Source organism: Monodelphis domestica, chromosome 8 (genome assembly GCF_027887165.1).
Source record: "Monodelphis domestica isolate mMonDom1 chromosome 8, mMonDom1.pri, whole genome shotgun sequence".
Lineage (NCBI taxonomy): Eukaryota > Metazoa > Chordata > Mammalia > Didelphimorphia > Didelphidae > Monodelphis > Monodelphis domestica.
The window spans coordinates 61003491-61029381 of record NC_077234.1 but is presented as its reverse complement, the minus strand read 5'-3'; the positions used below and the strand labels follow the sequence as shown (position 1 = coordinate 61029381).

General features: G+C 36.5%; 1 protein-coding gene across 1 annotated transcript in view; it reads left to right on the top strand.

Annotated features, from left to right (window-relative positions):
* COL4A3 (collagen type IV alpha 3 chain) overlaps positions 1–25891 on the top strand; it is a 174583-nt gene that overhangs the window by 140587 nt on the left and 8105 nt on the right. Inside the window, 11 exon segments of the mRNA XM_056808486.1 lie at positions 804–884; positions 1330–1428; positions 3851–3898; positions 5428–5613; positions 6654–6781; positions 12428–12500; positions 15654–15725; positions 15827–15952; positions 17186–17284; positions 24253–24465; positions 25675–25852. Coding sequence (XP_056664464.1) covers positions 804–884; positions 1330–1428; positions 3851–3898; positions 5428–5613; positions 6654–6781; positions 12428–12500; positions 15654–15725; positions 15827–15952; positions 17186–17284; positions 24253–24465; positions 25675–25852 — 1303 coding nt within the window.

Genomic DNA, 25891 nt, shown 5'->3' with positions numbered 1-25891 from the left:
TACAAATTCTGCTCTCACCCAGGTGGGGACTCAGGTGAGATTATAGGGAATTCTGGGAAGTACCAAGGACTTCTGGGGATTGAAGTCTGGGGTTCAAATCTCCATTTTTACAATAGAATGATAATTTTTTTAATTTTTTTTTTATTAAAACCCTTACCTTCCTTCTTGGAGTCAATACTGTGTATTGGCTCCAAGGCAGAAGAGTGGTAAGGGCTAGGCAATGGGGGTCAAGTGACTTGCCCAGGGTCACACAGCTAGGAAGTGGCTGAGGCCAGATTTGAACCTAGGACCTCCCGTCTCTAGGGCTAGCTCTCAATCCACTGAGCTACCCAGCTGCCCCCTAGAATGATATTTTTTTTAAAAAAAATTAGAGGGATCTTGATGGCCATCAAGCCCAACTGCTTCATTTTATGAATGAGGATGAAGCAGATGGAAAATTTTAGCCAATTTGTCTACAGATTGAATTATCATTTTTTACTTTCTGATTGGGGCACCACTGAGGAGTGTTGTGGTACATTTGACAACTTTGACCTAAGAGAATAAATCAATTAACTATGAGTTATTAGCAGCTTGGAAATAAATCTCAGGGCCAAATCTTTCCAGAGAAACTTTGATTTGCACATTGGTACAACCTGAGCATTAAGGAAGAATCCATTGTCAGTTGTAGAATCTTGTCATGAATAATTGGGTGAGTGGGTGGAAGAAACTGAGTAAAGAGCAAGAGGGGATTATCTCTGTTGTTTTGACCTCTATTAAAATTTCAGTAATATTTTGTTAAATCTTTCTTATTATTCTGTTTACAGGACAGCCTGGACCTGCTGGTGATTTGGGATTTAAAGGATGCAAAGGTTTTCCTGGTACTCCAGGAATGAAAGGACCTCCAGGTTACATTTTTGGTCTCTCTATAATCTATCCTTAGAAGTTTGCTATAAGATGACCTAAGGCAGAAAATTTTGAATATAAACATGATCTTTTTCCCCTAAAGTTAGAATCTCTATACTTAATTATGGCTATTTCCTTAACTACTTACCCATCTCTGACTAGGAACTATAGGGAACAGTATCCATTTTTTAATATAAGATTGGGGGGGGGGAATATTAAATTGTACTAGTATACACTTAACTAAGTGAAACTCCTAAAGTTCAGAAATATCAACATGAAGATCTTCATGGGAATATTTACTTATTTATAGCATTTATATTTGATAGAGAATTAACATTCATGGTTCTGAATAATTAGTCTATTAAAATAAGGAAAAAATATGTTATGGGGAATACATATAAATAAGAAGGAAATATTTTCTCTTTGTGTGGTGTGTCATTATTTTAGGTCCTCCAGGAGCCCCAGGACCTCCTGGACCAATGGGTGAAAAAGGTACACAAGGAGGGGATGCATTTCCTGGTCCAGCAGGAGAAAAAGGAGAATTAGGTATGACTTTCACACAAACTTGAATCTATTATGATAATGAAAACTTTATTATTGTTGTTGAATAATACTCAACTTCTAGAATATAAGGTCTTTAATGGCATCAATTGTTTGTTGGGTTTTTTGGGTTTGGGTTTTTGTACTGTATCCCCAGGATCTAGCATGATGTTTGATGACCGACTGATAACTAACTGAAATTGTAATATATTACCACTTTAGAACTTACCTTACCAATGGAAATAGTGGTGAAACAGGAAACTAGGAAACTGACCTGGAGCTCCCAACACAAAGAAAGGACTAAGTCAGAGGCACCAGAAGAGTCATGGCCTCATTTCTCACTTCAAATCTTTCAGAAGAGCTAAAGTATCCCATCATGAGGCTAGATTTTCTCCCACGTGCTGTGTCTATGGAATGTGGTCACAATTTCTGCAAAGAATGTAACCTCCAGAATATTCATAGGGCTTCTGGAGACAGTTTTAGATATCTTGAATGCTGGAGAATTTGTGTTGTGATGAATTTCCAGATCAGTTAACAATTGCAACAATCCTTCAAATTGCTCAAATCTCACCTGATAAGAAGCATGAAACAGAAAAAAGCGATTAAGACAAAATTCCTTGAGGAAATCAGTCTGGATTCTGAGACTGCCCATCCTAAAATCATCTTATCCACAGATAGAAAACATCAAGAGAAAGACAGGCTTGGAAGAAGATCCCATCTATGTGGTGTTATTCTAACAACTCAGAACTTCATGTGTAGGAAACATTATGGAGAGGTGACAATGGGAAACACTTGCTTGGGATGTTAGCTTTTTAAGCACTCTATAAGTAAAATTGGAGGAGTTTCACCATCTCCTTTTACTGACTTTTGAATCCAAGAAAAAATAAGTATGTGGCCTACCCCATGCCTAGAACCAGCATTCCTGTAAAAAGGAAGCTCTATAAAGTAGGAATTTTTTTTGGGGGGGGGGGATTATGAGGTGTAGGAGATAGTGTTTTATGACATAGACAATAAATGCCAAAGCTATACATTTACCATCTTCTTTTGGGGGCTACTTTGGACTACATTTTCCATTGGCTTCAACTCTTATGAATGAAAATTTTCTGACTATTGACCCAGTATCAAAAGAGGCTGAAGAGACCCCAGAACATGACTGTGACCATAATACTTGCCTGGAGATTTCCCCAATGGATGATATTTTTTCCCAAATTGTAATATACCTCACTTTGAGAGCCCAGAGAAATTTGTCTTATTTTTAATTGTCAGGCAATGTAGTGCATACCAGGAGGACGTCAGCATAAGTTATATTGATCGTCCGCAGCTGTGCAACAGAATATGCTTAATAAACTATGTGACTTTAAATAATATAACAAATGAGGAAGTTGATTTCTGAAAGACATGGATGGAAAGAGCAATAGCACATCAAAAAGTTAAAAGCAAATGGAACAAAATTATGAAAAGACACACAGAAACACACACACACACACACACACACACACACACACACGCACACACACTTACCCCTTGGTGGAGATGGAAGATCCCCATTGCACAGGTTCAGAGATTTTCTCAATGTATCAATCAGCTCATGCTGATATTTTTTCCTCTCTAAAAAATAAACAATTATTTGTCTTATGGGATACTTCTCAGGGGGAAGAAAGGAGTAATGCATGAGACAGATATGTAATGTAAAAAAAACCAGAAAATATTAATAAAAATTGTTTTTTAAATACATGAAAAAACTTACTTGAACTAAAGCAGGGTAAAATAAGCAGCACCAGAAAAGTTTGTTCCCTTACATCAATATTATTACAATGAATAATTTTGAATACTTTTATAAATTGATTAAAAATGAAATGAATATAACCACAGGAACAATTCATACAATAAGAACACTGTATAAAATAAACAACTTTGAAAGCTGTATGGATCATGATCAATACAGCTTATTATCTCTGATTCCAGAGGACTGGTGGTGAAACATGCTGTCCATTACAGAGATATGATAAACCTAGGGTTCAGAATGACATATACATATTTTTATTCAGCCATTGTAGGAATTGGTATTTTATTATGCATATTTTCTGCAATAAATGGTCCCCCACTACCAAAAGAAACAGAAAAATAACAGTGTATCAGTCAGACTTTATTCTGATGCAATGCTGAAATGAACTATGTGTACATAGTTGTGTACACATAATATGTGTATCATATTATCGGGAATGTCATTCAGTTGTAAATAAGATTGTGTCTTTATTTTGTTCTTTTTACAGATTCATTGAATTAGAGTGAGAATATTCAAAATCATACTCTATAGAGTTTTGAAATTTTTCTTAAATGTAATACTTTAGTGGCCGTAATGATTATTTGTAAAGAAATTGCATTGTTAAAAAGAAGATATTGCTAATATCCAGAAATTTTCTTCTAGGTCTGCTAGGGGCACTTCCAGGTCCAAGAGGTCTTCCAGGTTTAGAAGGTAAGAGGTTCTTCTCCCCTAAACCTCATGCCTTACATTCTTAAGAAATAGTCTCTGACTGTATAAACCTGATAAAATCTTGGGATTTTACTACTAGTCTTATCAAAAAGGGCACGACTTGTTTATCCACTTGCTGAACATTTATTAAGTATAAGTCTATGCTAAACACCAAAGGAGATATAAATATCAATGGGATATGGTTCCTGCCCTAAAATCATTTTTAGAATTGAAGATTTTACTAATCTGAGAATGCAGAATATAAATTATTATTCTTATAATATAAATTCTGATAATATAAATAGATTTCAGGCAACTACTGCTCACTAACATAGAATCATCTAGTCCAACCTCTTTTTTTAAATTAATGAAGAAACAGGACCTAGAGAATGTTAGTAGTATAGATGAGATAAGAACCTCAGTCTTATCTAATGGTTTACTCATGACCATTAAGAGGGTAACAATGGCTTCTGGGCATTTTGTTAGACTGATGAGTGAAACATTATTGACGTTGTCTTGATTCCTTTTTGCTATTATTTGTGCAACAGCAAGGTTCTTCTAATTCACCAAACCCATGACTTGTACCACCAGACTGTTTCTTCCTCTTTCTCCCCTCCTGCTACAACACAAAAGTAGAACATAGGAGGCAGAAGAAAAGCTATGTTTTGTCTAGCTCATGAAATAGGGAGAAAGTATGACATGACTCCCATGACTCGAAGTCAGGAATCAGAGACCCAGGTATGAGTCTAACTCTACTTCAGACTAGATATGTCACCTTAGGCAAGTCACTTGACCTCCTCATGGATCAATTTTGCCAAAGTCCCTCCCAAATCTAGCATTGTTGACCGATCAATACTCAATCAATCAATAAACATTTACTAAGTGCCAATAATGTACAAGTCATTGGGGATACAAAGTAAAAGTCTCTCCCTTAAAGAAAACTTGTGGGGAGAGGGAAGAGAGACTAGATATAAACCAGACATGTAAGTACATGGTAAACTGGGGAGGAGGAAGCAGGAGCAGAATTAGGGAAGGTTTCCCACAGAAGGTAGTCCCTGAGTTGAGCCTACGGAGTCTAAGAGGTATATCTGAGGCAAAAGTGTATACTGGGTTTTAGAGATAGTCAGGTCAAGGGCATCATGTTGAGTGAGAAAATATCACATACAAAGGAATAGTAAGGTCACCATGGCTAGGCTGATCTCTACTTTGAGCACAGGGAAATAATACCTAAAAATAGCTCGAAAAGTACATGGGACCCAAGTGATGAAGGAATTTCAATGCCAAACAGAGAAAGTTTATATTTTCTCCTAAAGATAATAATGAGTCGTTGAAGTTTATTGAGTCCCTAGGGGAGAGACCTCGCTTTACAAAAGGCGATTTTGCTGATGTCTGGAAGATGAACTGGAGAGAGGAGATAATCAAGGCTGGGAAGCCAATTAGATGGCTAATAGAATCACTTCTTGATAGTGGTTCCTATGTATTCATAACTAGAAGAACAATCTGAAAATCAACCATACCTCCTTTTTCTACAGGAATCAAAGGAAATAAAGGAAGACCAGGTTTCCCTGGTATCCATGGTATGAAAGGTGTGATGGGAGATGTGGGACCAATAGGCCCCCCAGGAATGACAGGACTACCAGGGCCACCAGGTTTTCCCGGTGCACTAATCCCAGGCCAAAAAGGAAATAAAGGTCTTCCAGGCTTGAGAGGAAGTCCAGGTATTTGTTTTTAACTTCTAAACATTTGGAAAACAAAACAAGACACAGCTATGTTGCCTAATTTTGAGATGATATTTTTCCCCAAGGTTAAAAATAAAATAGGATTATTTCTTCTAATATTCACATACCAATTCTTCATATCAATTTGTTTTCAACACCATATGATTTGTTAAATCTTATGGAAACCTGCAAATGAAAAGAGAAAACTAGAAATGTTTTCCTATCACTCTAGCCAATGTAGAATGAATGATATCTTTTTCAAAAACTAACATAAATTTGTCAAGAATTATTTTTTTATTATTCTTATTATTATATTCTTATATACTCTATATTATTATATTCTTATTATTATTAAAAAGTCATTTGTTTCTCTATCTCATAATTAGTCATGAAAAATGTATAATCAAATAGTTTTCATTCTTATAAATAAAAAACAAGTTGGTAAAACAGTATATAAATTGTACCTGATAAGCAGACAAAAAAGCTTCAATGTGTCAATTTTCCCCCTTAAAATAAATACTGAAAGCAATTTAAAAAAATAAAAAGTCCTAATTCAATAACATTCTTCTTCTTCTATGCTTTATTTGGGTATGGAAATGACCCTCATTTCTTGAAGATGATGCTAATAGAATATGAATTCCAACAAATTCTAGGAGCTAGAAAGGCTTCAAATATGGACCCAACTGGAGATTGTAGGTGCCAATTATGTGATTGCCAGAGAACTTCATCACCAGATTAGGCAAAAGGTGACAAATTTTTTGGCCACAGCAAAATTTAAAACCTCTGCACTCCTAAAAGTATTTCTCTTTGCAGTGGTGAAGGGAATACCCATACTGATGAAATCAAAGATCCATTAAGTATGGAACATATGGATGTTCTACATTATTAATACTAATGGAGAAATTTTTTTATGTTAACCATCAATAGCATTCTAAAGGAAAAAATAAATTTAACTTTCAAGGGGTCTCCGGTATAGAAATCACTGATATTAGTGGATAATCTGACTTCTGGCAATACTGACAGATTATGTATATATTTAGGTGATCCTGGCCCTCCAGGACCCCCTGGTAATCACACAGGAATAAAGGGAGAAAAAGGTTTTCCAGGAGACCAAGGTCCAACAGGTCAACCAGGAATCATAGGAGACCCTGGGCCCCCTGGGCATCTGGTAAGCCAAGAAAATTATCTTCAATAGTTTTTGGTTCCCTTTTATATATTGACACAAAACTATTATTATCAACTATGTAGAGGAAGCAAGAGAATTTATCTAAGGGTCAATTATAGTTACTTTTGAGCGCTATGCCACAGGAAAGGAGTATTCAATCGGTTCACAAAACTAAAGAAAAATTGGATACAAATCCTAGCACCTTGAACATGTATCAAGTCATACCCACTATCTTTCCACAAAATCTGTCCCCTCCTATTTTTCGTGTCTCCATTAATGATACCACTGTTCTCAATACCCCACAGGACAAAATCCTCAGAATTATCTTTGGCTTTCTTTCTCTTCCTTCCATCCCATTTAGTTATCAAGTCCCATCAATTCTATCTCCTAAAAATCTCTCCTATTCTTCCCCTTCTTACCCTTTTCACTACCAGCACCCTAGTTTAGACCTTCACGTTATTTTGTCTTGAGGAAGGGGTAAGAACTAGCATTTATATAGTGCCAATCATGTGCCAGACACTGCTGAGTGTTTTACAAATAGTATCTCATTTGAGCCTCTCAACAACAGGGCAAGGTAGGTGCTCTTATTATTCCAAGTGTCTAAAGCTGGATTTGATCTCACCTTCCTGACTCCAGGTTCAGCTACCTTGACTATAATATAGGAATATTAATTCCCCACCCTCTACCTTTTCTAGTTTCTACCCACTTAAATGTTCATAAGTGTATACTTGGCATTTCTGCTGCAATATCTTTCAAATGGGCAGACTCTCCTGAAAAAATTACATAAAAACCCTGTTTGGAAGGCCTTTAGTACCTCCTCACTGGCTCCACAATATGACTATGTTCTGTCTCACTTGGAGATCTCAACTACATCCATAAATTTGATTATCATTTCTAGATGGATTGTCAAATCTACTTGATCAGTCATAGCCTCTCTGACGTTTAATCTAACAACTCCAACTATCTACGAGGTTCAAAGTCATATGCAAAATTTAATTTCTAAACTCTGAATGTCTATACCTGTCATGTGGATCCCAAGACCTGAGTTTAAACCTTCTGAGTGCTTGAGTTCTGACAATTTCTTCATTAGTCCTGAGTTTTCATTGTTTCCTAACCATGACTGTTGTACCCTTTCCAGTATGAAGACCATTCTCCTTGATAGAGAAGAAGCAAGAGAGCAGTTGAGTAATTCTATTTCATCCCTGTTCTAGATGAGCATGATATCACCTGTCCTGAGAAGATAGCTTCTTCTTCCTGCTTAAAAATAGCTTTAAAAAACTTTAGCATTTTTTTTGCAAGTTTCAACTCATTATTTTCAAAGAGTAGAATTTCCCCAGACTTAATTTTAGCTACATGGTAAAAGAAATTGAATAGTTATTACTTTAATTTAAAGCCCCTTTGGGAACTTTTTGTACATCTCTTTCTTTTTCTAATCTAAGCACCTTGGCACTTAGTAACTGTTAGATTACTGAGCCTTCTTGGGTACATGCAACTCCATCTACTTAATAACTTCCAGTGACTTCCTAATGCTTCTAAAATCAAATGTAAATTCTTCTATTTAGCCTTTAATGCCCTTCACAAACTTTCCCCAACTTATTTTCCATATTCATTATGAATTGTTACTATCCCTCCTACACTCTGAAATCCTCTCTGATCCTCACATGACACTCCATGACTTTTCACTAGTTGTCCCTCTAAGCCTAATATTCATTCCATCTTCCCCCTGACTCAAAAAAGCTCTCTCTGCTTTCAAAATACAATTCAACAACAAAACAAGTATGTTAAGGCTCCAACTATGTGCCAGGCACTGTGCTTAGTGTCAGTGATACAAGTATAAGATTATATTCACTTTGTTTCTGCTGTCCTGTTTTTTTTTTCCAAACTCCAGGGGAAAAGATGCCCCTCCCAGGTTAAGGTCATCAGCTCTAATCTCATCACCATGCTATTAAATCAAGCCTTGACTGACCCCACCTCCCTTAACCCCCATTTATCTCTGATTAGGGGACTAGAAGGTGGAGCACCAAACTCTATCCAATAACTTTATTTATAGAAGGGAGAATTGGAGGGGGGGGGGGAGAGTCAAGATGGCAGCTTAGGAGCAGCAAAAGCCAAAGTCCCTCTGACTATCCTTCTATGCCAATCTTTAAAAAGTACTTGAAAAAAGCAGGAATTCAAGTCCAAAAGCAAGACGGAGTCACAGGATTCTCCCATGGAACACAACTTAAATGGTAGGCAGAGTCAATTTTCACAGGATAAGGGGAAACTGGAAGCAAAACTTCACACAGGAGTGTTGGCCAACCACCCCACACATACACACTACTACTCTAGGTTCCGTGATAGACCGTAGATTAACTTCAGTATCCCAAGATGGAGGCTAAACCAGCAAAAGAGCAACTCAGAAGTCCTAGGCCCTAGAGAGGATCAAAAGTCCATCTGGCAGGCAATCTCAAACCTCATTGAAGACCTAGCCCCAAAGCACATTAGCTCACCCTGCCTAATCTGATAAACCAACAGAAGAGAGAGAATCGGCAAGAAGCTTACAGAATTCCTCCCTTTCCCCCCCAAAAAGGTCTGGGAAAATGAGAAAAAAAAAACAGAAAAAGCATGTAAATCTCAAAAACTTCTCAGGGGAAAAAAAAAAGCAAAGAGCAGAACCAACAGAGGATGATGGAATCCAAACAACTACAAGCAAATATTTTTTTTAAAAAAGGAGGGGGAGGGGAAGGGAATTGGTCTCAGACTGTGGAAGAACTCAAAAAAGGAATTTAAAAATCAAATAAGACAGGTTGAAGAAAAATGGGAAAAAGAAAATAACAGCTTAAAAAGCAAAATAGGTCAACTGGTAAAAGAGGCACAAAAATCCAGTGAAGAAATAAGTTCCATGAAAAGAGGAATGGACCAAGTGGAAAAGGAGGACCAAAAAGTCAGGAAAGAAATTCAATCTTTAAAGATTAGAATTGGACCATTAGAAGCTAATGACTTCATGAGACATCAAGGAAACAATAAAACAAAATCAAAAGAATTTAAAAAATAGTTAAAAAATATGAAATATCTCATTTAAAAAACTAACCTGGAAAATAGATCCAGAAGAGACTATAAGAATTAGTATTAGTGTTCTTTTTTTTTTTAAGAATTAGTGTTCTACTTGGAAGTCATGACCAAAAAAAAAAAGTCTAGATATCATATTACAAGAAATTATCAAAGAAAACTGCCCTGATATTCTTGAATAAGAGGGTAAAATAGATATCCAAAGATCACCACCTGTAATAAATCCCCAAATGATAATTCCCAGGAATGTTATAGTCAAGTTCAAGAGCTCCCAGGTCAAGAAGAAAACACTGAAATCAGCTGGAAAGAAACAATTTAGATATCATGGAGCCCCAGTCAGGATTACACTGGATCTGGCAGCTTCCACACTGAAGGACTGGAAGGCTTGGAATATGGTATTCTGGATGACAAGAGAATTGAGTTTACAACCAAGAATTACCTCCCCAAACTATCAAAACTATGGATATTCTTTCAGGGTAAAGGATGTTCATTTAATAAAAATAGAACATCTCCAAGCATTCCTGAAAAAAATAAGAACAGACTTAAACAGAAATTTTGTTGCCAAATACAAAATTCAAGAGAAGCATTAAAAAGTAAATAAGGAAGAGAAAAAAAATTAAGGGCTTCAATAGAAGGGAGAAACTGACCTGGGTTCACTCCACTCTATATCTGCCTCCCTGTCTGGTTTTTTCAACTATGGGCAATCAAATACCCCCATGGTTGGTACCTCCAGGTGTTATCCCCCTTCCAACTTCCTACCTTCTCTATGTACAACCCCCCCCACACACACACCTTTATTGGGCTATGAACTCAGCAGAGATGATCTTTCTATTTATTGTATCCTCAGTGCTTAACATAGGGCTCAATAAATGTTGATTGGATTAGATTGGATTCTAATGGAGGAAAGAAATATAAAGAAAAATATATATAACATAAAGTGAATAAACGTAAATATATATAAAGCAATTAATTACAAGGTAGTTTCATAAGGGGAGTATGGCAACTGTGGGAATTAGGAGTGGCTTCATGAAGAGGATAGTGTTTAATCTAAATCTTAAAGGAACAGAGACTGACCCTAGGAGGTGGAGAGGAGGAGATAAAAGAATGTATTGCAGGTTTCTGAGATAGCTGGTGCAAAGTGTGGAGATAAGAAATGAGCGTTACTAGTGAAGAACAGAGAAAAGGCCAATTTGGCTGGAACACAGAATACGGGAAGAGCAGTAATGCCCAATGAAGCTGGAAAGCTAGGTTGGGACTGGATAGCATGGGGATTTTAAAAGCTATGCATAAATTTTATTTTGCCCTAGAAACACCAGAAAATGAATGAAAAGGATTAAGTAGGGGAGTATCATGGTCCCATCTATTATGATTGGGTGAGAAGTGATATGGACCTAAACTAAGTTGTAGTTATGTTGGTGGAGTAAAGGGATTGAGTGTGAAGGAAGTAAAGGCAGAAATAGTAAGATAGGGCAACCAACTGGATATGTGGAATGAAGGAAATGACAGCATCATATATGATGGCAAGATTACAATCAGGGAGACTGGAAGGATGATGGTACCATGCACAGAAATACATTAAGCCTTTCCTGATGTCCTCAATGTCTAGTGCCTTTTTTCTCAAACTACTTCAGATTTATTTTTGTTTATTTTGTATATACTCATGTAAGTCTTTGTTGTCTCCTCCTTAGAATATAAACCTTGGAAGTAGGGATTATTGCATTTATTGTATTTGTATCCCCAGTACTTGACATAGAATAGATGCTTGATAAATGCTTGTTGATTGACTGATTTTTTTTTTAACTCTTATATTCTGTCTTAAAAATCCATAGAGAGTATCAGTTCCAAAGCAAAAGGAGCAGGAAGGTATAGACAACTGGGGTTAAGTGATTTGTCCCAGGCTCACCACTAGGAAATGTCTGAGGTCATATTTGAACACAGGACCTCCCATATCTAGACCTGACTCTCCATTCACTAATGCACCTAACTGCCCTGATTCATTGATTATTCATTGATTATTCTAGTAACTGCCATCTGAGAAAACTGGCAGTGTCCTTAGCTCCCTTTCTATCCCATCCCACGTTTCCTGCCTCCTCAATACCTGCCATACACACACACACACACACACCCAAACACACTGGCAAGAATAGGTCTTAGACGTGACCATTCCACGTGTGTTATATCACCTTAGTTATCATTATAAACACAAATTATAACTTTTTAAATCTGACTGAATGACTTCTCCCATCTGCAAAGTTCCCACATCCAGAAAGTTCTATCTAGCAGACTTCAGAAGTATTCCATTAAAAAAATATTCCATTTAAAAGTGTTTTATGCTATTATATTAAATGTATCACGTTACACTAATAATATTACATTGAAATGACAAAGAGTAATTTCTCGGTGATAGCCCCTTGACTGTCTCAGGAATACATCTGATTGGCACCATTCAGATAAAATATGATTTTAAAATGATGGCCCAACCTTGCCAAACTTGCTCAGTGTAATATTATATCTTCCCATCTACCTCAAGAAAAAAAAAGTGAGTGCATTGAGCAACATTATAATGTAGTAAATCTGCAATTCTCTTGTTTTAAACTACAGGGAATGCCCGGCACCCCAGGTTTTCCAGGTTCTCCAGGTGAACTTGGGTTTCAAGGATTTCCAGGAAGGACAGGTACTTGTCTAAAGGTTCTCCACACTGCTTTAGGGGAGCAAACACAATCTTAAGACACATAATCTGATGACTAAATTCCCCAGGTTTAAAGCCTTGATGGTGGGGAAATGAGAACAAAAATAAAAACATCTTTAAAAGTTCCAGAAATTAGACATGAAATCCTTCATCAATAGCAACCTTTTAAGTGCTATAATCTTTATATGGAATTGTGAGGTAGTGCATTTGTCTTAATTATCTTGTCTTTCCTGTTAATTCCTACGATATTTTCTCTGTAAATCAAGAAAATTAAGTAACTAAGTAATAAATTCACCCCAGATGAATGGAGAAAAAAATGATCTGTGGAAGACAAGGGCAGATGAGATGGGGTTCAGAAGGTAATAGAAAGAAAATGTTCAGTGCTTTCAATCTGACCCTTTTATGCAACTAATTAGCCAAAAAGTCAGAGCAAAAGATTCTGAAGAGCTTTGCTAGACTCAAGAGGCAAGATTGTTTAGCTACCCATTAAGAATGTCTAGCTTCAACTTCTTGCTAAGTCTAGTAAAGATTCCAGAAACTCAATTAGGTACCCATTTCTGGCTTGCTTAGGCATCATAGTAGCGTGAGAACTGGACTTGAAATCAGAAGGGACCCATATTCTAATCCCATCTCTGACAATTTCTGACAACATGACGGTGGAGAAGATACAACCTCTGTGAGCCTTGTGTTTCACATGCATAGAATGGAGATGATTGGAGTCCTTTTATTTATTTATTTTAAACCCATACCTTCCATGTTAAAATCAGGCAGAAGAGTGGTAAGGGCTAGGTAGGCAATGAGGGTTAAGTGACTTGCCCAAGGTCATACAGCTAGGAAGTGTCTAACATCAAATTTGAACCTAGGACTTCCCATCTCTAGCCTTAATTTTCAATAATTGAGCCACCCAGCTGGCCCCATCCTTTTAGTATCATTGTTTTATTACATACATATATGTGTGTGTGTCATATTACATAGTATGTATTAATATTATTATTATTATATAGTATAAAAATATTAATTAGCTTAGGGTTGTTGTATGGATTAGATGAGGTCGTGTACAAAATGATACAAATCATTTTGCAAATTTCACAGCACTTTATCAATGTCAGTTAACTATACAAGAAGTCCTGAGGAAATCTTTCCAGAATTGCTGAAGTCAATACTGTTGGTTCACATCACACCAGCTCTTATATAATGAAGGCAGGCACTTTCCTCCCTAAGTTCCCAGAGTAAGACACTGGATCTTCAAGTCCTATAAACTATTATCACTGTTTTATATTTTTTTCTTGGAAACTTTTTATCTCAAAAAGTTAAAAACAAAAAGATTTCTTCACACTGAATAATTCATTACGGTGATAGCTTTCTGGGGAATTACTGATTCATTTTCATTATTAGCGTTTCTAGGAGTCACTTCATTTAGGAATTCTCTATACCAGCAAAATCACAGACCTAGTCCCAATCCCTTATTTTACTCAAGATACCTATATATTTCCTGAAAAGTATATTCACAAATGAAAAACCTTAAAATGAGTATATTGCTCATGGCATCAAACTCAAATAGAAATGAGGGCCACTAAACTGTATATAAGGGTCCCTGAAGTGACACGTTAACTAAGAAAATAACATTATCTATACTTTACTGTATTTTTATTTAGTTTAAAATATTTCCCAATGAGTTTAATCTGGTTTGAGCAACACAGGCCTGTTTGATACCTCTGCTCCAGATAAAGGAATCTTGTTCATATCATATTATAATTATTATTAGTAATATAATGTTTAATAATCATCATATTAACTGATATGTGCCTGAAGTGACACGTTAACTAAGAAAATAACATTATCTATACTTTACTGTATTTTTATTTAGTTTAAAATATTTTCTAATGAGTTTAATCTAGTTTGAGCAACACAGGCCTGTTTGACACCTCTGCTCCAGATAAAGGAATCTTGTTCATATCATATTATAATTAATTATTATTAGTAATATAATGTTTAATAATCATCATATTAACTGATATGTCCCTGAAGTGACACGTTAACTAAGAAAATAACACTATCTACACTTTACTGTATTTTTATTTAGTTTAAAATATTTCCCAATGAGTTTAATCTGGTTTGAGCAACACAGGCTGTTTGATACCTCTGCTCCAGATAACATCACCATTTAGTAAGTTAGGTAAAAAGCAGACATGATTTAAATTTACTCTCCCTTTTCTTAAACCCATGCATTCTGTTTTAATACAAATCCTAAGACAGAAGAGCAGTAGCAGCTAGGCCATGGGGGTTTGCCTAAGGACAAACTAGTAGGAAATGTCTGAAGCCAGATTTGACCTCAGGAGCTCCCAACTCCAGACTCTGGCTCTTTATCCACGGAGCCACCTGGCTGCTCCCAATTACTCTAAAGCATACTAGAAAGAGATGCTCTGCCTTCTCCATATTCAGGAAAACTTTCAACAATGGCCTTAAGAACATTGATAACCATAATAGGAAAGCACCGCCCCTCCCCAGGAAACTTTTAATGAGATTTGGCTTCACAGTGCCTCTTCTCCAAAATTTAATGAAATTATTGGTTTCTAAATTCAGAAAATTAATAGTTAACTTGACCTATAAAACATGTTTTTGTTGCCTCATCCACTTCACGCATCTGTTTATAGCATGGCTAAGCATGTGACTGGAAGGGAATCTTCATCAAATGTCAAAATTAAAAGATTTCTCTGTGTTCACATAGTTTAGATAATGCCACCTCCAACGCTCTTATTCTGGAGCCATGCTTGTGGCAGGACTCAGAGCAGTGGCTCTAATGCTAGCCTCTGTGTTGTCCTTGTAAACTGTAATTTCTGTTTAGAGCAGGGGTTCCTAATCTGCTGTCAGTGGACTTGTTTTTCATATTTTGGTGACTATTTTAACATAATTAGTTTCTTTTGAAATCCCTATGAAATTCATTTTATGCATTTAAAAACAAGATTCTCAGATGGGGTTCAGAGGCATGGCCAGACTGTTCAAGGGATCCATGATGCAAAAAAGATTGAGAATCTATGGTTTAAGGTATATCATCAACCTGCAGTTAGAAGTGGCTTGTACCCATTTCCCAAAGTACAAGACTATATGATTAATGTATATATATATTTTTCCCTTTAGGAGAAAAGGGTAATATAGGACCTCCAGGACCATTTGGACCTCCAGGGTCAATTGGGCCAAAAGGACCTCCTGGTAAATCTGTTTATTTATCTATTTGTTTATTTATTTATGCTTTATGAAGACAACAGAACATTTCTAAAACCAATCATCATTTTATTATGTTATATCAATAGGTCAGCCTGGAGGCCCTGGAACAATTAAAGTTATATCCCTGCCAGGGAGCCCAGGACCTCCTGGTCAACCTGGAGAACCAGGAATGCAGGGAGAACCAGGACCACAAGGACCTGTTGGCTACCCAGGTTGGGAATCAGATACATAAACCCAATCATGTTATAACTATAAACCTAATTGTTACATAATCATATAGTAACAGCTGACACATAACTTGGCAAATGAAAAGACCACCAGAATTAACCATCTACATTTTTAATTTTTTTTTTAGCCCTTCCATCTTAAAATCAAATTTTTGTTGCATTGATATTGACCTGTTATGAACTACAACCTTGGGAAAATGTCGAATTGTATGTGTTTTCTAGAGAAATAAATGTTTTTTAGATGTTTGTCCTGATTACTATATGCCACAATTGATTAAAGTTTAATACATATTTATAAAATGTGAGTTCTCTGCAATATAAGCTTTCCATATGAAAAAATAAGTCACTTTGCCCAGTAAAGTGCAAGATGGTGCTTAAAATAGTGGAGTCTCTTTAAAGGGGGGTATTATGTTAGATAATTACAATTATTATCTAATTATGTTAGATCCTTAGCATAAAAAGGCAAGGATTGTACCTGTTATTTCATTATTTCACCCAAACCTTCTCTACAATTTATTTCTAATTCTTAAAAAGCTTCCCAGAGAACACTGCAAATCCGCGTGTGTGTATGTGTGTGCATGTGTGCATTAAACTTTTTCCACTAAGAGCTGCAATATCTCAGGCACCATGTTCAGTAGAAAGAATAATAGACTTTGGAATAAGAAGTTATAAACTGGAGTCCTAGTTGTGTTCCTTATCCAACTATTTGTTTGGAGTTGATTTGGAATGTCGGGTCTTACATCTTAAATTTTGCTAAATTTAACTTAATTAAATTAATCTATTAATTCAATTTAATTAAATAATTAAAATAAACTTAAACTGTTTGCATTGTTAATCATAGAATTACATATGAACAGAATCTCCATGCCATAGACATTAAATTCTAGAAAGACAGGAAGGGTAAAGTAACATCAAGGGAATAAATATCTCATTTGAACCTCACCACTGAATAGGTACTTATATTATCCTCATTTCACAGTTAAAAAAACTGAAGCAAACAGTGACTCAGTGACTTTGCCCCAGATCACACAAATAGTCAGTGTCTGGGAACAGATTTGAACTCAGGTTTTCCTGACATGGCTAGCACTCTAACCACTGTGGCACCTAGATGCTTCTTAAATCTTTTATGATTGTTTTCCCATATTGTGTGAATGATGGTTGATTTTTTTTTGTTTTACTTTTCCACATGTATGAATGTAATGTTTTGGTGCTGAATAGGCCTTCAAGGACTAAGAGGTCAACCAGGGAAACCTGGAAAACCAGGAATTCCTGGACCAGTTGGAGAAAAAGGCAACAAAGGATCTAAAGGAGAAATTGGTAAGTGCATTTATACTTTTTATTCCCAACAAAAATGGGCTTGTAAAGAGTCATTTGCCAAGAGAAATAAGCACCATATTGTGTTTAGCAAAAGGCTATGTAACTTCAAAGATAATATGGGATTTCTTTGTTTACCCTTCCTCTTTTTTTTTAAACTCTTACCTTCTGTTTTAGAATCAATACTAAGTATTAGTTCCAAGGCAGAAGAGCAGTAAGGGCTAGACAATAGGGGTTAAGTGACTTGTTCAGGGTCACACAGCTAGGAAATGGCTAAGGCCAGATTTGAACCCAGGACCGCCCATCTCCAAGTCTAGCTCTCTATCCACTGAGCCACCTAGATGCCCTATTACCTTTCCTTTTACCCACAGGGCCATAAGAGAGAGGTAGGTGGTCAACAGGAACAAAAATCTAAGAATTATTGGACAAAGCAGCCTTCTCATCTATTCCATAGCCCTGCATTGCCCTGTCTCTAGAACCTAAAGAAAGGAAGAGAATGTATATATATATAAGGGGAGGGGAGAGGGGAAGAGAGAGAGAGAGAGACAGAGAGAGAGAGAGAGAGAGAGACAGAGAGAGAGAGAGAGAGAGACAGAGAGAGAGAGAGAGAGAGAGAGAGAGAGAGCACCTACTATTTGCCAGGCATTGTGCTCTTAGATACTTTACAAATATTATCTCATTGCAGCCTTACAATAACTCTGCAAGATAGGTGTTGTTTTTATCCTCTATTTTACAATTGAAGAAGATGAGGCAAACAGACATTAAGTGACTTATCCAGGCTCACACAGCTAGTAAAGACTTGAGGATGGATTTGATCTAGAGTTTTCCTGACTCTAGGATCCTCTCTATCCATTGTGCTGCTTCTGAGTCAGGAGAACACAAGAGGAGCCAGACAAAGTGACTCCCTTTGTTTTATCTGCATGGCTATTTTGAACAAACCCATTTCTAACAAGTCAGGCCAAATGTGATGAAGCATTAATAGATATTTTAATTCCATGAGCTCAATCTTACCCTTTGTGTATATAGATCTGTCACTGAATATGGAAGCTAGCAATAAAGTCAGAAAAAGAATAAAATAGATATTGCTGGAGGAACATCTTGATACTTACATAAGACTATTCTTAACTAAAACATAAACACATTTCCTACCTTGGTTGCTCTATTGACATCTAGGACTTGGACAAAAAAAAAAACTGCTTGAGTTGCCAGTTCTGCTTGGCATTTTAAATTCATTTGTCAGAGTGATCAACCCGAATTAAATATTTCCTGTTGCCAAAACTGCATGAAAATATTCTGTGCATCCCTGTTGGTAATTGACTGCTGTTCAAACCTAAACTTTATCATATCATTTAATTTTTTAAACTAAGAAAAAAATGTTTAAATCCTTCCTGTTTTCTAATACTAAATTTCCCAAACCTATAAGATGTGACAGATGCTAAAAGTTCACATTTGAAAAAGCTGAATATGGGGCTAACAATAGCCCTTACTAAATGTTGAATCTGGAGTAATCTGAAGCACCCTAGAAATAAGGGCTTTGTATGATTATACAGATGGTTTAGGACCACCACATTTTCCTAATTTGAAAATATCAATGATCAAATATCTTCCATAATTAGTTCGAAGCATAAAAATGGGATAGTTCACTTCCACCCTAGGGGGAAAAAAAACGCTATATTGTATATTAGAACTACAGAGTATATTAGAACAACAATATAAATTTCAAATATTGTATGCAATTAATATTTAATAAGTAGAAAGGTCAACTAACTATGGAAATAGATATTATTGGGCCAGTTATAGAAAATGGCCCACTTAATGGATAAGGCTTGCCCAAATGCAGAGAAACATTTAAGATTTGTTAAAATTCACCAAGCTGGTAAATTCTGACTTTAGGCAATAGATGAGACTAACCTTCCCAAGTAGAAACAACTTCTCCTCTTTTAATCTACTTTTCTGATTCACCAAAACTCAGTTCTTGAAGCCAAAATATCCCACAGGTATGCTGTCCTGTATTTTACTTTACTTACCTTTTCAATCTGAATCAGAAAATTTTTGAGTTGGAAAGGGGCTTCAGTATTTCCTCTTTCTTTGTATTCTTTGATCTCTATCCAATGGCACCTTCCCCTTCCCTTCAAATGTAAACCCCTGAGCCTTAAAAAAAAATCCCTTGAAACTTCCATCCCCTCAAATTGTAGTCCTATAGCTTTCCTCTCTTTCAGTCAAACTCAAAGAGAAAGCGACCACTTATAGGTGTCCTCCACTATTTCAGGCCCCAGTCACTTCTGTCTCCTGAATTCTGACTTCTGACTCTACCACTGAACTAAATGCTCTCTCCAAAAAGTTACCAACAATTTTTAATTGCTAAATCCAGGGGCCTTTTCTTAGTCCTCAGGCTTTTTGACTTCTCTAGAGCAACTAACTTTATTTTTTTTCTCCCCAGGAGCCTTTATTCTTCCATCGTCCACTTCCTGTTTCATCCTGTAAGGGTTAAAATTATGGTTGAGACTGAATGTAATAATTATATTTCGTCACCAAGAATTTTATTTATAAAATCCTAATGAAACACCCAAACTCAGCTGGAAATTTTATGGTGATTTAATTACAACAGGCGGAAGAAATTATTAGAGGGAGAGAGACAGAGGGAGAGAAGGAAAGGAGTTTAATTCAAAACCGCTCTGGCTCAGGCTGAGCCAAGGCGGGAGTTAAGGCCCTGGAGAGCCAAGGCAGAGAAGGGAGTCAGCCCTTATCACTCACATGACCGACCTGACGGAAAGCTGTCTGCGGGGCTCCTCCAAGCTCAAGCTCCAGTATCAAACTGGCATCTAGCCCTCTCCACAGGAAGTCACAAGAGCTCCAGAGGCTGTTCTCTACCTCACTTCCTGCATCTCACATGTGCCAATGGTGGCTCAAGCTTGACTTAGGACAGCCCAGAGGTCTGTCCTTTTTTTGTACATGTCTGTTGAAGGTCATTTTCTCAGATAATTAAATCTTGAGTTTGATGCAGACTTTCCTAATCTTGTTAAACTAAGAAGGTTGGAGAATGTAGAGTTTCCAAGACCTGATTCTGTTATTCCAAGTATCTCTATTGTTATTGATCAGGAAATAGCTAAATCAGGTCTTCTAAGGAATGGTCTGATTAGGGTGGAATAGTTTTAAAATTCACAATCCCTGATTTCTTCCTCTGCGTAAAAACATGCTCGTGTCTCCTTTATCCAAAAAAAGGGTCCCCTGATCCTGGATCCATCCCTCCAAGTTATCTTCTTTTCTTTTCTTTAATACTAAACATATAGAAAGCTTTTTTCCCCTCCTCACCTCCTGTGATCTGGGGTCTGTTTCTACCTCTCTACTGAACCTGCTCTCCCCGTGAGCATAGGATTCTATATTTAAAATTGGAAGTGCTTCCAAGTCATCATCCTTGACTTCTTAGCAACACTGAGTACTTTGACCACTTCTTCCCTCTCATTCTGCTCTCTCCCATCTTGCCTCTTGCAACATTTTGCCGTCTTGGCTCTCTTCCTGCTCTCTGTCCTCTCATTTGCTTTTCATCTTCCTCTTCAGGACCCTTAAATATCAACAGCGTCAGAACTATCCTGTTGAATGTCACTCTCATTCTTTGGCTGGCCTACTTTTCCTAAGAACCAATGTCCACTGAGGCTCTGTCCTAGGTCCTCTTCTCTCTCTACGTAATCTTCCTGGGCAAAAGAGTCTCTTTTCATTGCTTATAGCTATAGAAGGATTTAGGAGTCATGTCTCACGTGGAGCCTATGTGAAGTGATGGCCCTTCGCTCTGCTGATGGTTCATTGCCTTGTTCATTTGCATTCCAGATTCTAAGACGAGCAGGGGACATTTATTTGGATCACATCCAGATTAGATGACTGCTCTGACCTCTCCCCTGAGCTCTGTTCTTTATCTTTCCATCTGCCTGTTGAACATCTCTACCTGAATGTATTGCTTAGACTTCACATATCCAAGTTCTTGCCGTCCTCCTCTCATCACCATCACCAAAAACAAGATGCATCAAAGCCTGTAGAGCAACTAACTTTAAAGTCCATGCTTTCTTCCTGGATTCTCCTTCCTGAGGTTTTGTGACAGAGGTTCTCCTTGGTTCTCCTCCTAATTTCCTGACTTCTCTCCTTTATAGTCTCCTCTGCAGGCTTGGCCTATGCCTTCTTCTCTTTTTGTACTTACTATCTCGCATTAGTTTCATCTGGTCCCAGGAGATCAATTATCATCTCTAGGTAGAGGACTCCAATATCTAGATCATCTAGTCTCTCATTTTCCTAAGCTCTAGTCCCCTAACGACAAATTGGACATGTTTTCACTTGAATGTTCCTAAAGTATCTCCAACAAGTCCAAAACAAAATTTTCTTTCTTTTTTGAAAATGTTTAATTCTTACTGATATTTTTTGTTTTATATCACCTTCATTTTGGGATACATTCACCCTCCTCCCCCTACCTGGTGTGACTTTCCCTTTAACAAAGAAGATAAAGAGAATAAACAGGTCAGCAAAACTAACCATGACATCAATCAAGTCTGCCAGTATAGTAATTGTTCCACATAGTCTCCCACCTCTGCAGAGCAGGGCAAGGGAGGTTCATTTTCTCCTCTCTTCAGGGAAAAGTATAATTATTATAATTGCACAGACCCATTTACATTATGCACTTTGTTTTCTTGGTTCTGCTTAATTCCCTCTTATAAGTTCATCTAAGTCTTCCCATGATCCTTTGAATTTTTTATTATGTTTTCCAGTACAGTAATATTCCATTACTCACATACCACAATTTGTTCGGCCATTCCCCAATCAACAAACTTTTCTTAAGAATCTGCAGTGTGCCAGACAATGTGCTAAGAGTTAGGGATGTATGTGACAAAAAAATGAATCAATACCTGTCCCTACTTTCTTTCCAGTTCCTAACAAAAAAGAAGCTGCAATGAATACTTTGGTGGATACAGGAACATTCACTCTTTAACCGCTTTAGGATATATGCACAACACTGGGAATCTATGTTATAAAGAAAAGAGGCTTTTGAAGAACAAGTAGCCCAGATAAAAAGTGTCATTCCACACAAAGAATGCTTTAACAAGCTTTATTGATAGTCACCAAAGGAGAAGAGTTGAGCATGAAGTGAAACCTCAGAGTTGTTTGGATTTGCATTTCTCTTTTTATTAGTGATTTGAAGCATTCTGTTTACTAATAATCAACCTGCTGTTCTTTTGAGGACTGTTTGTTAATATCCTTTGGGCACATATTCATTTCCTCTTAGATATTTCTGAGAGTTACCCATAGGTCTTGGACATTGAACTCTTATCAGAGATACTTGATACTAAGGTTTTTTTCTCAGTCAATTTCTTCCCTGGTTGCATTAATTTTGTTCACATACGAGCTTTTCAGTTTTATGTAATCATAATTATTTATCTTTATGATCACCTCTGTGGTGGTTAAGAATGCACCCCCTAAACATAATATGAAGGCACCTAATCTGATTCTGTTTTTAAAGTATGACCTTTAATATTCAAGATAGATATCTATTTTGAGCTTATTGTGCTATGTGGTTTAAGGCACTGATCAAAACCTTATTTACACCAAACATTTTTTCACTTTTGTGAATAGTTGTAGAATCAGGAGCTTTTTCCAAGTAACTAATGTTCTCTAGTTTATCAAACACTGAGGTTTTGGTTTCTGTATTTTTTTTAAATTATCATTTCCTGATTAACTGAGATAGACTTAACTACTTTCAAAAATACAGAGATCCAGGACAATTCTCAGGGACTTATGACAAAGAATGCTATCCCCGTCCAGAGAAAGTACTATTAGAATCAGAATGCATAAGAAAGCATATGATTTTTCAATTGTTTATTTGGGTTTATGTTTAAGGGTTTTGGTTTCATAGTATTATTCAAAAAAATGAATAATACGGATAAAAATAAAATAATTAGATTTTTTAAAATTATCATTCTCCTGAAACCCACTTCTCTTCTTAACTTGCCTATTTTTTGTTGACTATACAAACCACTGATTGCCTCTTACAGTCACCCTGGTTTGAAACCTTGGAGTTATTCTCTACTACTCCCTCTCACCCCCCACATCCATTCAATTGCCAAGCCTCATCTATTCTTTCCCCACAATTCCTCTTGCATCTATGCCCTTTTATTCACTCACTCTGTGACTAACCTAGTTTAGACCCTCATTATCTCTCCCTGAACTACTGTACTGCTGTAGGCTCCTAATTGGTCTCTCTCCTTCTAGTTCCTTCCTACTCCATTTCATCCTCTACCTCATTGCCATAGTAATATTCCAGAAGCATAGTTCTGACCATGAAGACACTGTCTGATAACTCTGGTGCCTGCTTGTTGCCCAGAGGACAAAATGCATACTCCTTTCTTTGGCATTAGAGGAGATACAAATATGATTAAGAAATAATTTTTTTCAAAGAATTTCAGTATATTAGGAAGAGGAAACAAATGTCCACAAATAATTATAACATAAAACATAAGATGCTGTTTGACCAAATCATAAAAAGTAATGCCCACATTCATTTCATTCATTCTTCATTGGAGTATCTATTTTATGTAGAGTAGATAGTCAGTATAGTTAATAGAGCACTGGGTCTAAAGTCAGGAAAATCTGAGTTCAAATTTAGCCTCAAACACTTACTAGCTGTGTGACATTGAACAAGTCTCTTGGCCTTAGTCTCAGTTTCTTCATCTCTAAAATGGGGGTAATAATAGCACCTGTCTCCCAGTGTTGTTGTGAGGATCAAATAAGATAATAATTATAATGTATTATATTAATACTAGCTATTATTATTATAAGATACAAGAGGTAGTTCTATGTATAAAACATAACAGGTATATTAAAGATTTATTGAGCAATTTTAGGTGACAAGTTTGGAATTCAGTGATAATATATGTACTCTTTAGTAATGTTTTGTTCATATTTCCTCTAACATTTAAGTATATAATTTTAAGGACCTCCCGGGTCAGTTGGATTGCCCGGATTAAAAGGAAAACCCGGAAACTTTGGACCACCTGCAACTGGGCCATCTATCAGAGGTTTTGTTTTCACCCGTCACAGCCAATCAACAGAGATTCCTTCCTGCCCAAGAGGAACAGAACCCCTTTATAGTGGCTATTCTCTTCTCTTTGTGCAGGGAAATGAACGAGCTTATGGACAAGACCTTGGTAACATCTTAGATTTCATTGAAATAATTTGTTTCACAAAAGTGAAAACTGTGTATTTTTCAGTGTAGTTGTCCCAGAAATTGGACCTTAAAAATGACACAAATCACAGGCAATCATATTCTGAAGTAAAATAAAATAACCTCCCCCAAATTGTTATTTTTCTCTCTCTCTACATTTTAAAACAGAAGAAAATATATGTGTTAGGAAAGGGAAAAGAGAAAAATGTTAGAGATTAATTCAAGTATAATACTGTCCCTAATCCAATGAGAAAGCAGTTTAGTTTCCATATTACCTATTATTTTCTTGAAATATGAGAGTGTTTGACTCTAGTGAACTTTTCATTTTGGACTTCAATTGCCCACACCTATCTCCCAAATTTCTTAGGAGGTTACTTCCAATGTTTATTTTTAGCTCAGAAAGCAAATAAATCCTTGATCTGTCTGTACTGTCATCCCAGAATAAGTGTTAAAATAATCCTGTTGAGGCTTCATCCCACTCATTCCAAATAGTATTGAATCAAAACATCTGCCTGCCTTTAAATCTTAAATTTGTTATCTTTTATAAAAGTCTGCTGAGCAATGAGTATTCATATTGGAAATTCAGAATGAGATTGCCACAAGGGCGTTGAGGACAATTCTTTACCTATACAAATACTATAAGGATGCATGTTTCATTGGTGTGACTATTCCCTGCACCAGTGTAGATCATATCTCCTCTAGTCTTCAGAAGGCAATTTTCCCAAGTTTCTGGAGCTGAAAATAATTAGCAGATGGAGGTCAACCTTATAGTGACAAATCTCCCAATCTGAGCTAGGTTTGTACTTATCAATAAATATAGTGTTTCACAAGGTTTATAGTGTAGTTTCCAGCGTGAAAGGACTTTCCACCCAGACCTAGCACTCTACTTGTATAGACTGGGGCACCCAGGATCACATCAATGCTCTGAAAAGCATGATTTTAGAGCAGAATCTTTACATACAACTTCCAAAAAACTCCTAAAGTAACCTAAATGTTCAACAACAACAATAACAAAAAGCCTTCCCCATGCTTTCATTGAATTGTCATATGAATAGCTTTTCAGTGTTTCAATTTGATGATGCTGTTATTTGTAGAATTGATATTTTGCTATTATCCAGTTTTTCTCCAAGTACTTTTGATAACAAAATTAATTTTCAACTAGAAAATATGGTCAATCCTCTTTTTTTCACAGGAACTCTTGGTAGCTGCCTACAACGTTTTACCACAATGCCATTCTTGTTCTGTAATACCAATGAAGTGTGCAATTTTGCATCCCGAAATGACTATTCATATTGGCTGTCAACTACAGCACAGATGCCAATGAACATGGCCCCAATCACTGGCAGAGCTCTGGAGCCTTATATTAGCAGGTACAAAATTACTTCCTTATTCTTTTGATAAGATAATGA